This window comes from Plectropomus leopardus, chromosome 11 (assembly GCF_008729295.1).
Source record: "Plectropomus leopardus isolate mb chromosome 11, YSFRI_Pleo_2.0, whole genome shotgun sequence".
Classification (NCBI taxonomy): Eukaryota; Metazoa; Chordata; class Actinopteri; order Perciformes; family Serranidae; genus Plectropomus; species Plectropomus leopardus.
In genome coordinates, this window is record NC_056473.1 from 8,938,193 (window position 1) to 8,951,532 (window position 13,340).

Sequence of the window (13,340 nt, forward strand, 5' to 3'; positions counted from 1 at the left end):
ATCACAAAAAACAGGTAAACCAGGCAACATATAATCACCAGGTAGCTAACGTTAGCTTTAGCTGCTTCAGATATAACCGCTAACCTTGGCCCCGTGTTCACCAGACTAATGTATTTTTAAGAGGTTTGCTTGAAACCTCTGCAAAAGGCTGAGAGTTAAACGTTATGTCCTCTAGCGTTTCAGTCGACGCAGTGCAAACTTTTCTTTCACTGAAAGCTAATTCACGACATTAGCTAGCTAGTTAGCAAATATACGCTAATTCACATTAGCTTGCTGCCGCACTTTCGTCATATGGTAGTTAGCTGTCCAGTTAAAGGGTTCATATCATGTAGACTATAAATATTTGCCATGAATTAATATGTCGTGTGGTGAGATTCATATATAGTAGCGTTACTTCTTTTTATAACGTCCCTTCGATAGCTCAGTTGGTAGAGCGGAGGACTGTAGTGGCATTACAGCTGAAATCCTTAGGTCGCTGGTTCGAATCCGGCTCGAAGGAGACACGTTTTCTTTCCTTTTCTCCTGAGACATTAAACCTTTTTACCATTGTGACATCTCTATAGCGCCATCTAATTGACATCACGTAAAAACGGTTGTTTCTGTAATTAGCGCCAGTTAGCTGTTTTTGCGTATTTCTTTGCCAGCAGTAACATTTTTGTACCTAGTGTTGGTTAAAAAGTTGCTTCTTTTGTGAATAACTATACATTAATGAGACTGCAAGGCTAATATGGTTTATGTATTGACATTGAATGTTAAGAATTTGTTAAGTCATAGCTAAAATGTAGTTCAGGCCTACATCAATGTAACGTTTGTATGATGTGCTTCCAGACATCTAAAACCCTATGATTATTAGTTTGTTTATATTGATTAGATAGATGAATGAAAGATTGTTTTGAAACGATGACATGCTTGGTATGCAATCATTGAGATGTAAGTAATGTTTTGCTCATAAACTCTTTAAACATTGCCCTTAAACAGCTGGAAATAATGTCAATGTTTTTGTTCTGCTGTCCTTTAACAGAGATTTTTTTTCTGCTAATCAGGAAGTTCTAGACTTTAGCCCCTGTTTGTGTAGGCTTCTGTGATTGTGGCTTGCAGAGAAACAATTTTTTGCCTTTTATTCAATTATCAGCATTTGTAAAGTCAAGTTATTGCAAGTTATTGTTATTCGGCTGCTAAGTTTGTGGCTGGATTTGGAAAAGGATGCAACTGCAGTGACACTGGTTTTCTTGTTCAGCAAAGCACACAATGACAAAGTCTTTATTGTAAGGTTAAACTATTGCTGTGCACAACAGGCTTCTGTTCCTCGTGCTCATATCCGTGATGAGTTGTTTGTGTAACCTTTGAAATTGTTGACCAGAAAAAGCTGCCTTTGCGGGTCTGTGACATACCACTTTATCTTCCTCAGGTTTTTCATCACAGCACCTCAAGCATAGACTGTGTATAGTCATTGACCTCAAGGTGGCAGAGTGGCCTCTCAGCCTAAACAGGTAGGTGCTGTTTAAGTGGACCAGGGAGCTTCTGTTAAACTTACTTCCCTAAATATGAGCACACAGAACAAAAGCAGTGTGGATGTAAACCTAAGAACACGTTCTGCTCTGTTTATACTGAGTGATACTGGACTGAGAGACAATGAAATGGTTTTGGGTAAAACATGCTTTGAAAAGACAGGTGAAGCTGTTGTGATCACAGACTGATATTGTTTGATTTTTTTTTTCTCATGGTTTGCTCACCCGTAACTAATTTATTTATAAATGTATACATCACAGATAATAAGTCAACAGAAAATCAGCAGGTGATTATTATTATTATTAATTATTTCCAAGCAAAAGTGCATCTAGAATGTGAAGGCTGATTCTTTTCTGTGCTGTACATTATGGTAAAATCAATATCTTTGAGTTTTAATCTGATTGTCTGGTATAATAACCTCTGGCACAGGTAAATTCTAACTGTAACGTTTCTAGTCATTTCTGAAATCTAAAGACAAAACAGTTATATTGGAAGTGTATCAACAGATTAAATGAAAATTTAAAGAATTATTAGCGGGAGCCGTATTGATGTAACACTGCACCTATTTTCTAATACCTGTAACTATGCATATGTATATTTAGAAAGTAAATAGTGTTATGATCTATGGTCATAAACCTAATTTCCTAAATGATATTCATCCTAGTCTTCAGCCAGACACCATGAGGAGCTTCAGGTCAAATCAGTTGACGGATAAACCCAATAGTTCACTTACATTAGGTAAAGATTCATACAATACTTGCTGTGCTTTTGATTCCTGTATTAACAGGCTTTTGTTTGCAACCACTTGTCTGTCATGTAGCTGCCTGTAGTTTTACATTGTACTTTGTACTTTTTTAATGGTTTTCTGTAATTTAAAGAGTGATGATTTTATATCACTTAGGTTTCCAATGGTAGTATTACCCAGTGTTGAAAGAAATACTCATATCCTTTACTTAAGTAAAAGCAGCAGTATTGCTCTGTGAAGTGTGTTGAAAGTAAGAGTCCTACGTTCAAGATTTTACTTAAGTAAAAGTACAGAAATTAGGCCTACTTAAAATATTACAGCAACAGCAAAACCATTTTACTACCTGAATACTGTTGGATAGTTAAACATATTGCACACAGTATCCTTTTTAACAGACTTATGTTTTGTTTATAAAATTTGAATCTGCAAATAAGCTTGTTCTTTTAGCTGTAAAATGTAGTGGATAAAAAAATATATTTTTCTCAAATGAAATGGAGTAGAAGTTTAAAGTATGACAAAAACAGTGATAGGAGATATACCACTGCTGTTATTGTAACTACTATTACTACTTCAGTACCTCTGCCACTGCTACTATTAAAGTAATCTCTACATACTGTAATTATAAAACTAGAAATAAGCAGGTGTTACATAACTTCTGTCAACCACAAACATGCTCTAAATGTACAGACATAGTACCAGGAATAGTGAGTAGACAGCAGATTACATAATCATGCAAACCTTTAAAGAATGCAGCTTAAAAAACTTTTGTTGTTGTCTTAGACAGAAAGATGACAATCATTTAAGATTTCATATAATTACGCCAGAAAAAACAAAACAAAATGTTAAATCATAGTTTGTTCTACATCATTACAAGCTTTTTTTTATGTAAATAGTACAGTGGCTGAGGTAGTCATGTGGCAATAAAAACTAAATTAGGCACATTTTATAGGGAAAACAAAAGTTTTGATAAATACTACTCTAGTGCACAGTGGTGTGAGGCAAGTTGTATGCAAGTTCATCCCCCATTAATTACAAGAGAAATACCCAGTATTAAGTTACCACGATATCCTCAAGGATTAAAAATGTCAAATGTTACACTATGATTTTGGTCTACAAAAGTCTAAAACATCAAATCAGTCACTGATCTTTGGGGTAGTTTTCATGCAAATCCACTAAAGTCTCAATAAATGATGCTTTCAATTATAGTTAATCCAAATTAAAAGAAAAGTAGGACGTGTGTTCACTCATGGCGAACACGTTTCCTTGGTGATGCTGGAGACTCCAGAGAGAAGGCAGTAGGGGAGATGGGACGGGACTCTGGGATGTACTCTGTCTGATACTTGTCGATGTAAGGTTTGGCCACATTCCACACCTGAGTTGAAAATAGAAACATATCAAACGTAAACTTTTATCCTTTAAATTCCATCCCTGAGGAGATTGGGAACAGTTTGCATCCACAGTAATATGGCGCGTTCCTTCCTCCATAGGATTTGTCACTTGCCTTCTGGTCAAGTAGAAGACGGTGAACAGCTTCAATGTCTGGGGACATGAATCTGTCTTTAATCCACGGTCTGTTAATGACAGAATAGTTTAGGGTTTTAGAGAGTCAGTAGTGGAACAGTGGATAAATATTAACTATCTTGTACATCATTTCTGTGGACTGAAAGTGGTGTACCTTGGCCACATCTGTTTGACTTACTTGACCACACTGCGCACAAGTTCGTAGACCTTTTCCAATGGAGTGGTGGTACGAAGTGGGCGGAGGAACTCGATACCCTGACAGGCCGCCAGCAGCTCTATCGCAAGAACTTGTAACAGAAAACATGCATTAGATTTGACATAATGCATAACCACTTTTTGAGTTAATTTGCTAAAGGATAGTATTTTTTTTAAAAATGTCTACTTCAGGTTAGTCATCTTTTTAGCAGTAGTAATTTCAGTCACCAAGTTGAAGCATTACACAATAGCTGATGTCACTACTTTTGACATGTCAAATGACAATCCTGAGTTTGCAGTAAGGCTTCAGCGCTGCATACTGAACACATCAGAGTGATTAATGATATGTTTGAGGGACTGAACCAAAATTAAGGTGCAACATCACACTGATTAATGTAGGATTATTAAATCACAACTGTGGCTTTAAAAAGGCTTCAGCACTCCTTTGGTTTCCTACATGCATGTTCTGAAACATGTTTTCATGAAAGGTCCGGTGTGTAGGATTTAGGAGGATATATTGACAGAAATGGAATATAATACAATAAGATTGTTTCTTTACTGTACAATCACCTGAAAATGATAATCGTGTTTTCATTACTTTCAATAAGCCATTTATATCAGCTCAAAACGGACAAACACTGGCTCTAGATACGGCCGTCTGCGTTTTCACACCAGCCACCGTTGTTGGCAGCTTCTTGGCAACAACAGTGTCGGAAAAAAAGATTTTTAAAAAATAATTCTGTTTGTTTTTAATCAACATGTAACTGCTTTATTCTGTGTTTTTACCAGTTTTAATTACTGTGTTTGTGATGGAGAGCAAGAGACCTCTGCAGATGATTAAAACCACTTAACAAAGAACACTGAAGGAATTCAAGCCAGGAGAAGTTTCAGCAGCTTGCAATCTGCAGTCCTCACTGCTAGATGCCACTAAATCAACCTAAATCTTACACACTAGACCTTTTAAGGAGAGACTGTGGAGCCCATTGAAGATGTGCCACTTCATCTAATCCTTAAATTAGTTTTGCAGCGTTATGATTGTACTTACATATTCAAAAACTAAACAAACAAGGGAATATCACATAAATTAGATATTACATGTACAAAACTTGTGAGACTCTTCTAATACAATGAAAAAAATACTTCAAGTTTTAACAGTCAGAAACAGAAATAGTATGTTGAAGGCCCCCTGTACTCTTTATAGCTATTATTGTATCCTTTCTTGTGAATATTTTCCACCAAAAATGAAGAGAAATTTAGCTAGAGAGGCAGGAAGTTATTTATTTTAACATGCAGTTTTATGGATAACCATTATATCCACTCAGCATGCTTTAATCTATTACCATGCAGATGTTTGCTGATGCACTTTTGTCCACATTTGGGGTACACTGGCATGATTTTCAATGCTTTTACCTTTGCACTTTTTTTGTGGCAGAGTCAACAGGAACTGGACGTTGCTGCCAGTTGCTTTCAACGCTTACTAAAAATTAGATGGTTATCAGATCTTTTTAAATAATTGTTGATACAAATGACCATTATACTGAACCAAGTAGCAGCTTGTCTAACTGTGATCTTGTTGTTGCTTTGAAGTTAGCCAATTTTCCATTGGTTAGCCTCTTGTCCATGAGTAGATGCCTGCTTCCTTCTGCACGGTCATGCAGCTGTTAGGTATAGTTCAGTAGAAAGAAAATTGTTCATAACAAGGTCTTTGGATTATCTTGAGTAACCGGGTCATGATTTCTAGAAAGAAACATTTATGTTTTCTTTTTCAAATGTATGTTTTTGGCACTTTGAGCACCACAAGCCGAGTGCCATATAGTTTTATTGCATTTGAGCGAAGGCTGACATCTCTATGGCCGATATCTCCAACACTCTGCAGCTCACACCAAAATAATTTATGTTTTTGATTGTTGAATGTACTATCCCTTTAATAGTTGCAAAAAAGTCATACCTGGATCTTTAAAGAGCCTTACCTTGCTCCACATGCTCTATGACCCTCAGGGCCTTCCTAGCAGCCCAGCCTCCCATGGACACGTGGTCCTCTGTGGCAGCACTTGTGGACAAAGAGTCCACAGATGATGGATGACACAAAACTTTATTCTCTGAAACTAGACGTTACAAAAATGGAGATTGGAGTTAAGTTTGATGCTACAACATGAAGTAAAAAAAAAAAGTAAATACATATAAATATAATTATTAAATGCAATTTTAATTTATAACACCATTTCTTACTCATAAAAACATTGCACCTAAAATTCATCATTCAATAATAAACCCATATAATGCCACCAACAAACAAAATCTATTTAATGTAATATTAAAGTAGTAGTAACACATATAATTTAATTTTACTGATATTAATGCTTTATTCAATGTGAGTTTCTTGCACACTGACCCAAGGCAGCAGCGGTGCAATGAGCAATCATGAAGCCTGAGTTGAGTCCGCCCTCGTTGACGAGGAAGGCTGGTAGCTCACTCAGAGACGGGTTACACAACCTTTCGATCCTCCTCTCACTGATGGAGGCCAGCTCATGGACTGCAATGGCTAAAAAGTCCAGAGCCTAATAGAAAGGGAAGAGCAATGAAATAAAGGAGAACAAAATCTATACAGCAGAAGAGCAGCAGCAGAAAATATGTTTTATTAGGTACAAACATACATACATACCTTGGCTGGGTATTCACCATGAAAATTCCCACCTGAAATGGTCTCACCTCTTTCTGCAAATACCATCTGGTGTGTTTGTTAAAAAAAGAGAAAAAGATCTCTGACTTCTAGTACAGAATTTATGGCAAACCTAGAATTGGTGATTGAACCAACTTACAGTTTTGATAGCAGAGACATTAGTGTTGCACCTAGAATTACTAACAGTCTAGTTTTATTATTTTATTCCATGGAAGGATACAGGATTGTCAGTGGCACTGTTGATTTCTGTATTGATGATGTTCTGGACAAACTTTATTGTGTCATTGGCGACTCCATGAACCTGTGTACCGAAACAAAAAGGTATACTCAGGAACAGTTGAACAACACTTGGAGCACAGCTCTACTTCAGTTCCAGAAATCTGAATGCTCTGCCTCAGGACCATCACTCATATGGGATTTATCACAAGAAAATCCAGCACAGAGATTTTTCTTTTCATATTGAGCATAAAGTTCATGGTTGTACAGACTGTAAAGTCCTGGGGCCAAATTCATAAAACTGCAGGTTTATGACTAAAATTGTATGTATGCATATATACATACACATTCTTTTCATCAGATTTGTAAAACTGTGTGTACATCTGATTCTGTTTTGTAATTCTTGATCATAATGGGACTGGGTGCACATGCACATACCTAATTTCAACTCCCACAGTTTGCCATAAATGGGTGTAAATATGCCATTAACATCTGTTGACATATCAATACTTGTGCCCATCCAGCAGTCATTAGACCAGTCAATGAGCAAGATGGCAAAGTAAGAGCACTTTCAATGACGTTATGGCATCAGCAAGGTTCTCCAACAGTGTTTGAGCAGCTGTCATTACACACAGAGGTTGATATTTTTAAATCAAATTATAACAATAATTACTCAAATTTCCACAAGCCATCATGACTGTAAAATTCCAATCAGCATTATTAAAAAGTGTCAGAGGGACGATCAGTTATTCATTCATGGCGTTCAAGTTGAAACTTACTGTACAAAGTGCTTCACAGGATCAAATCAGTTGATAATTAGGTGAATTAGGGAGGTGAATTTATAACTGCAGTTGTGATTGACATTTTACAGAGAGCTGTGTAGCCTTACTCTGAGGGAGTAACTTGGAATTTGGGGATGCATAAATAAACTTGACTTGAGGTTACCTGAGGACAGCATCGCATGGTGTAGGCATCCTGGACTCTGTCACAGAACCGGTGGCTCTCTGGAAAAACATACCAACAGCAGACGACAATTATTAAGTACTATGTGTTTAAGGGTGCAATGCCGGCTTAATGTTACCAAAATGCTATACTTTATTAATCTGTTTGGGAAGATACACCCTCTGCATCTGAACCGCTATAACTTTATGAGCTGTGGGCAGCCACAGTGCTGCAGCTCTGAAACCAGTACCTTGATCAAGCGCAGTGCTAAAAATATTCCTGTATGTGTTTTAGTTGGGAGGAAACGCCCACAAACATGGCAGAACTGTAACTCTACACACTGTGGCCCTATGAGCCATATGTTTGAACACAGGACAGCAAAAGCGCTGTGTGATTATGATGATATAATGTTAAGTTACTTGTGTGTTTAGAATATGGACCTGTCCTCTGACCTGCAATCTGGGATGAATGGTGATCAGAATCCAGCAGTGAGCGGAAGCGGAGGGCCACCTCTATCTGTCCCGGGTGGGGCCGCAGTGCATGGATGTCTGCAGGATGAAACCAAAAAACAAAAAATGGAGGAGAAGCAGAATCTTTGACGTTTGAGGTAAATGTTTTCATCTAGTTTTGTGAATGTTTTATTTTTATGTTTTGCTGCTGCTTACCACTGTCAAAGGCCTTGGTGGTTCCCTTAAGTACCTCCAGGGTCAGAGCAGCAATGATGTCTGCCTGCTGAGCAATCGCCTGGGCTCGCTCCACGGCCTCCGCCCCCAGAGAGGTGATCATTTGGGTCCCATTGATCAGAGCAAGACCCTGTGAGGGAAAGGCAGAGTGAGAGGGATGTACTTTCCACAGTGTGCACTATATTGTGCTGCATAATTGTAAATATAAACAGTATCATTGTTCTCATCATCTTTTATTTTTTACCACGTTTTCACCTGTCATCTACATGCAAAGAGAGTTCGAGGTCATCAAAACATATTTTTTAAAATGCCTACTAAGTTGCGGATTTTTCAAAATTCAGGTTACCGTGTATTTATACAGTCTGTGATATGGACATGTAAAATGAAGGCGTTTGGTAAACAATGATTTTCAATTCGTGCATGTCAGTTGTTGCTTTGTGTAATGAGCTTGTGACAGAAACAACACCACCAACAGCAGACTGCTGGTTTGTAAACATCTTGTCAGCACTGCTTGGTCCAACAAATACTTTACACTTATACTTAATAATACTGCACCACTTCCTAGAAGAATGTCTACACCACCCGTGTTATTTGGTCCGCCAGAAATTACGGTTTTGGATCGGGCCAGGTTTAACCAGCAGATGATGGGACAATTTTGAGAGCAGGATTGCTGTAGATGAGGAGTGGAAGGACAACTTTTGCATGTCAAGAGCATCACTTATATCGTTGAGAGAGTTTCTTGCCCCTTATATTGAAGGGGCATGAAACTCACAATGTCAGTGTCTCACAATGTCAGTCATTGTTTTGATAAAGGTAACGTAAGCATGTGCACTTGGCACCGTGCACTACCTTTACAACAAGAGGAGACTGTAGATGACGGCTGCTGGCGAGCGTTTGGAGTAGTATGAAGATATTTTGAAAAACAATAGTAGTGTAGACCAAAATTAATTTAAAATTGGGGAGGTGGGAGGGGATATCTGTTTTTAAAAATATCTATATCTTTAGATAGAGCCTAAATTCTTTAATTTGGGAGAATTCACAATGTGTCCCTAGTGAACCTTGGGTCACGTTCTTTAGTGCAAGCAAATCAAATATTGGGGAGCATGATTGGTTTCTAAACATTACCTCTTTGGGCTGTAGTGATATTGGCTTCAGTCCATGGGCCTCCAGGACCTGGCCAGAGATGAAAGCAAAAAAAACATGTAAAAGGTCAAGGGTCATCAAAAACCAAACATGTTTTCCTACTGGACCCTGCGACCTGTCACTCTAAAAAGCAAAAAGGCACACTTCCTGCAGCACTGAGCAAGTTATTATTGTTCACCCATGGAAAGCTGTATCTATGAGGTCTTACATATTTGGCATCTGCCCATCCGCTCTTAGGAGACCACATTTTCCCCTCTCCCATCAGCCCTAGGGCCAGGTGAGAGAGTGGAGCGAGGTCCCCACTAGCACCCACTGTTCCCTTCTCTGGGACGAAGGAGAGGCAGGAAGCTGCAGGAATAAAGTGAGTTAGAGATGAAGATTAGTCTTTTGACAGTCGGCTTTCCCAATACTGATCCCTAAAGGAAGTTATCAGCAGTGAGCACAAACCGACAGGTCAGATAAGGTAAAGTGAGACTGGTGGCTCACCATTGAAGGCTTGGATCATGGCATGAAGCGTTTCCAGAGAAATCCCGCTGTGGCCTTTGGCCAGAACATTGATCCTGAGAGCGAGCAGCATGCGGGTCCTTTCTGGGCTGAGTGGGTTTCCCACACCTACACACCAGGGCATAACATTTATAATATTGATACAAATAAAACCTAAAAAAAGACTAATAAAGCTTTGCAAAGAGCTTTACTACCTGCTGAGTGTGACCGCACCAAATTCTCTTGCAGCTCTCTGTAGAATAAGCACACATCAGCACATAAAAACAACTCATTTTCTGACAGAAAATCTAGCAAAATACAGTTAAATATTGTCTTTACTTGAGCTTGCTGACAGGAATGACTGTTCGGGCAAATTTGCCAAAACCAGTTGTGATTCCATAGACAACTGTGGGTAACAGAGAGTGAGAGATGAAGAGAACTTAAAAACTGGATCGCTGATTTCGGAAACTGTATTTTTGCAGTAGCTGGTTAAGATCAGTGCCTTTGAGGTCTTAATCATTAAATATCCAAACCTTTGTTTTCTTTGACAATGGTGTCCAAAAGTTCTCTGGCTTGCACAACTTTTTTTTCCGCCTCCTGATTCAGCTAAAAATGTTGGTGAGAGAAGAGATTGTATTCAGTCAAATATTACACAGACCAGTTGTGACAACAAATACCATTTGTCGATCATTACCTTTATCTTGTAGAGTCCCCTTCCTAAGTTGACCAGATCTGTCGATGTCAGGCTGTTGCCATCCAGGGAAATGTACTGCAGAATGTGAGCCGTGTTACACATAAACAGTCAGTACAATTTGTTTTTTTTAAGTTTAACTGAGAAACACTAACACTTACCTCTCCGGGTTCTTTGTATGCTGCTGTGCTATTTCACATAGTAAGATTAAGGATAACAGCCACCAAAATGCTTAAAATTTTATTAAAGAAATTATTCATTTAAAAAATGTTATCAAATATATGATTTAAGTTAAATTTGTTTCTAAAAGTTAGTGTCATTCATGATTAAAAACAATGTTATGGGGAAAAAAAACAAATTTCTAAAGTGATTTAATATATAGTACTCAATACCAACAGTGCCCACCTACCCTCTATAATTATTATGTAACAAATACTTAATAAATGAAAGGATACAGGTGAGAAACTCCAGGCTCATATGGGATGAAGTCAGGAGACATTGTGTCGCCTTCAATAGCTGTCAGTGCGGGATAATACAAATTGAACAAGTTTTATCCTACTAATCATATTTACCGTCTTGCAGTTTTGGTACACACGCGCAATTACGCACAACCATTGGCAAAACATTCTCCCAAATGCAATGCATAAAAGCATAATCAACATAAAGTAAAATGAACATTCCTCATATTTTAAATGCACACATTACCGAGCTCGACAAAGTCATTATCCTCCAATACATCGTCGATGCTGTCATCCGCGTCCAGTAAACCCAGACCCTGACACCTGCGCACAACAAAACACGTGTCCTTTAACGACTTGATGCCGCCGTTGTCCGGTTTGTTCTTCATGTAACGTTTAAGAGCTTCGAGCCCGAGCCACTGGATGGTGTTGGTGGTATCCCGGCAGGGCACTGCCAGCCACTCATCTCGGATGTGGACAGTAAAACAAGGCATTGCGCTTCAGTGAGACTCTGCTGCAGTGAGCGCTGCTCTCTGCTCCACAGGGTACCACCTTCAGTCGCCTAAAGTTCAGCCGCCAATCAGACGCACCGCTCGGGAGCCACGCCTCGCCGGTGTCGCACCTCTGGGGACCATTGACCTCCACAGGTCGGTCACTTAGATGTTTGGACACATTGACCCAAAGGAGTTCACGTGATATTACCACAGAGATTTTCCGGCGGTGACAAAAATGGATATGTTCAGGAGTATGAAGGAGCCAAATGTGATTTGTCTGCCGACTTTTTGTATAAGCTGACATACAGCCAATACTCTCCCAAAAAATCAATTATTGTTTAAAAAGTCTTTTGAATCGGATTCATAAAATGTCATAAATTTAAAAACAAACAAAACGTGTATCCAGTTACTACTAGTGCTGTCTTGCTCTCAGGCATTTTGAGTGCATGAAATTATATAGAAGGTGGACACAATATTATGAACATTTGCAGCTCCATTTGTTGATTCAGCATTAGGTAGTAGGAATGCAACAATTTAATCGATGGTGTGTTTTTTTCTATAAAGATTTAATGCATCATCACAATCTCACTTTTTTATTTATTTTTTATTTATTTATTTTCATTTATTTATCTTACAATCCATCCATCCATCCATTTTCTTCCGCTTATCCGGGGTCGGGTCGCGGGGGCAGCAGCCTAAGCAGGGAAACCCAGACTTCCCTCTCCCCGGCCACTTCGTCCAGCTCTTCCCGGGGTACCCCGAGGCGTTCCCAGGCCAGCTGTGAGACGTAGTCTCTCCAGCGTGTCCTGGGTCTTCCCCGACGCCTCCCTGGTGAGGTGTTCAGGGCACGTCCCACCGGTAGGAGGCCCCGGTTATTTTACAATTTAATTTAATTTAACCAGATTAGAATACTGAATTATTCTGAAATGTGCCCAGCAATGTAAGGTGTAAAATAATTCAAGTAATACTTACTAAACATATGTCCTTATTCTAAGGCACTCTAAGAATGAAATGTATTTACATGTATTTATCTTATTTTCTAAAAGTCAAAAGGCTTCTGCAGCGTTTTTCATTTGTGTTAATTGCGTGAAACATTGCAATTTGATGCAGTATACCTCAAGTCAACACAGTGTGTTTTGGACACCACTGTTGGGTTGTGATTGAAGGCTTGCATGTGTTGATAATACCTGAGCAGATTCCACTTCATTTATAAGCAAAAAAAATGGCCTCATTACCCAGAATGGCTTTAACCACATCCCAAATTTTTCAGTAAATTACTCTTTCAGATTAGATTTTGCTTCGTCAGATTTTTGTGAAATGCATCTTGCATCACAGAGTAAACACTAAACAACTAAACAAAGCATACATTACAAAGCAATCAATTTCATCACAGGCTTGCTTATTCACTGCTTGACTGCAGGCTTTAAACACACTATCTGGGTGTATTACATCAGATCCTTGGTGTAACATTACCTCTGGCCTCCTGAGAGCCCACATTTGGATTTAACCAACAAACAGATTTAGGAACAAAGAGTTTATCTGTTCAGTTTAAACTGACAAGAAATCTTAAATGGAAAATT

General features: G+C 38.6%; 1 protein-coding gene and 1 non-coding gene across 2 annotated transcripts; one reads left to right on the forward strand and one right to left on the reverse strand.

The window, feature by feature from the left end:
- Positions 1 to 410: 410 nt before the first annotated feature.
- Positions 411 to 499, forward strand: trnay-gua. The gene is given in 2 exon segments: positions 411 to 447; positions 464 to 499. It is a non-coding gene; the product is annotated as a tRNA-Tyr (tRNA).
- Positions 500 to 2,741: 2,242 nt separating this feature from the next.
- Positions 2,742 to 11,826, reverse strand: hal (histidine ammonia-lyase). Its single transcript, XM_042495733.1, has 20 exons — positions 11,514 to 11,826; positions 11,264 to 11,324; positions 10,970 to 10,997; positions 10,812 to 10,886; positions 10,651 to 10,723; positions 10,457 to 10,523; positions 10,333 to 10,370; positions 10,121 to 10,246; positions 9,843 to 9,982; positions 9,617 to 9,664; positions 8,474 to 8,621; positions 8,261 to 8,356; positions 7,812 to 7,870; positions 6,871 to 6,951; positions 6,633 to 6,698; positions 6,363 to 6,528; positions 5,941 to 6,075; positions 3,954 to 4,062; positions 3,756 to 3,825; positions 2,742 to 3,626 (listed from the first exon to the last, which is right to left on the reverse strand). Exons 1-20 carry the CDS (start codon positions 11,758 to 11,760, stop codon positions 3,495 to 3,497), a joined length of 1,965 nt encoding a protein of 654 aa, XP_042351667.1. The 5' UTR covers positions 11,761 to 11,826; the 3' UTR covers positions 2,742 to 3,494.
- Positions 11,827 to 13,340: the final 1,514 nt, after the last annotated feature.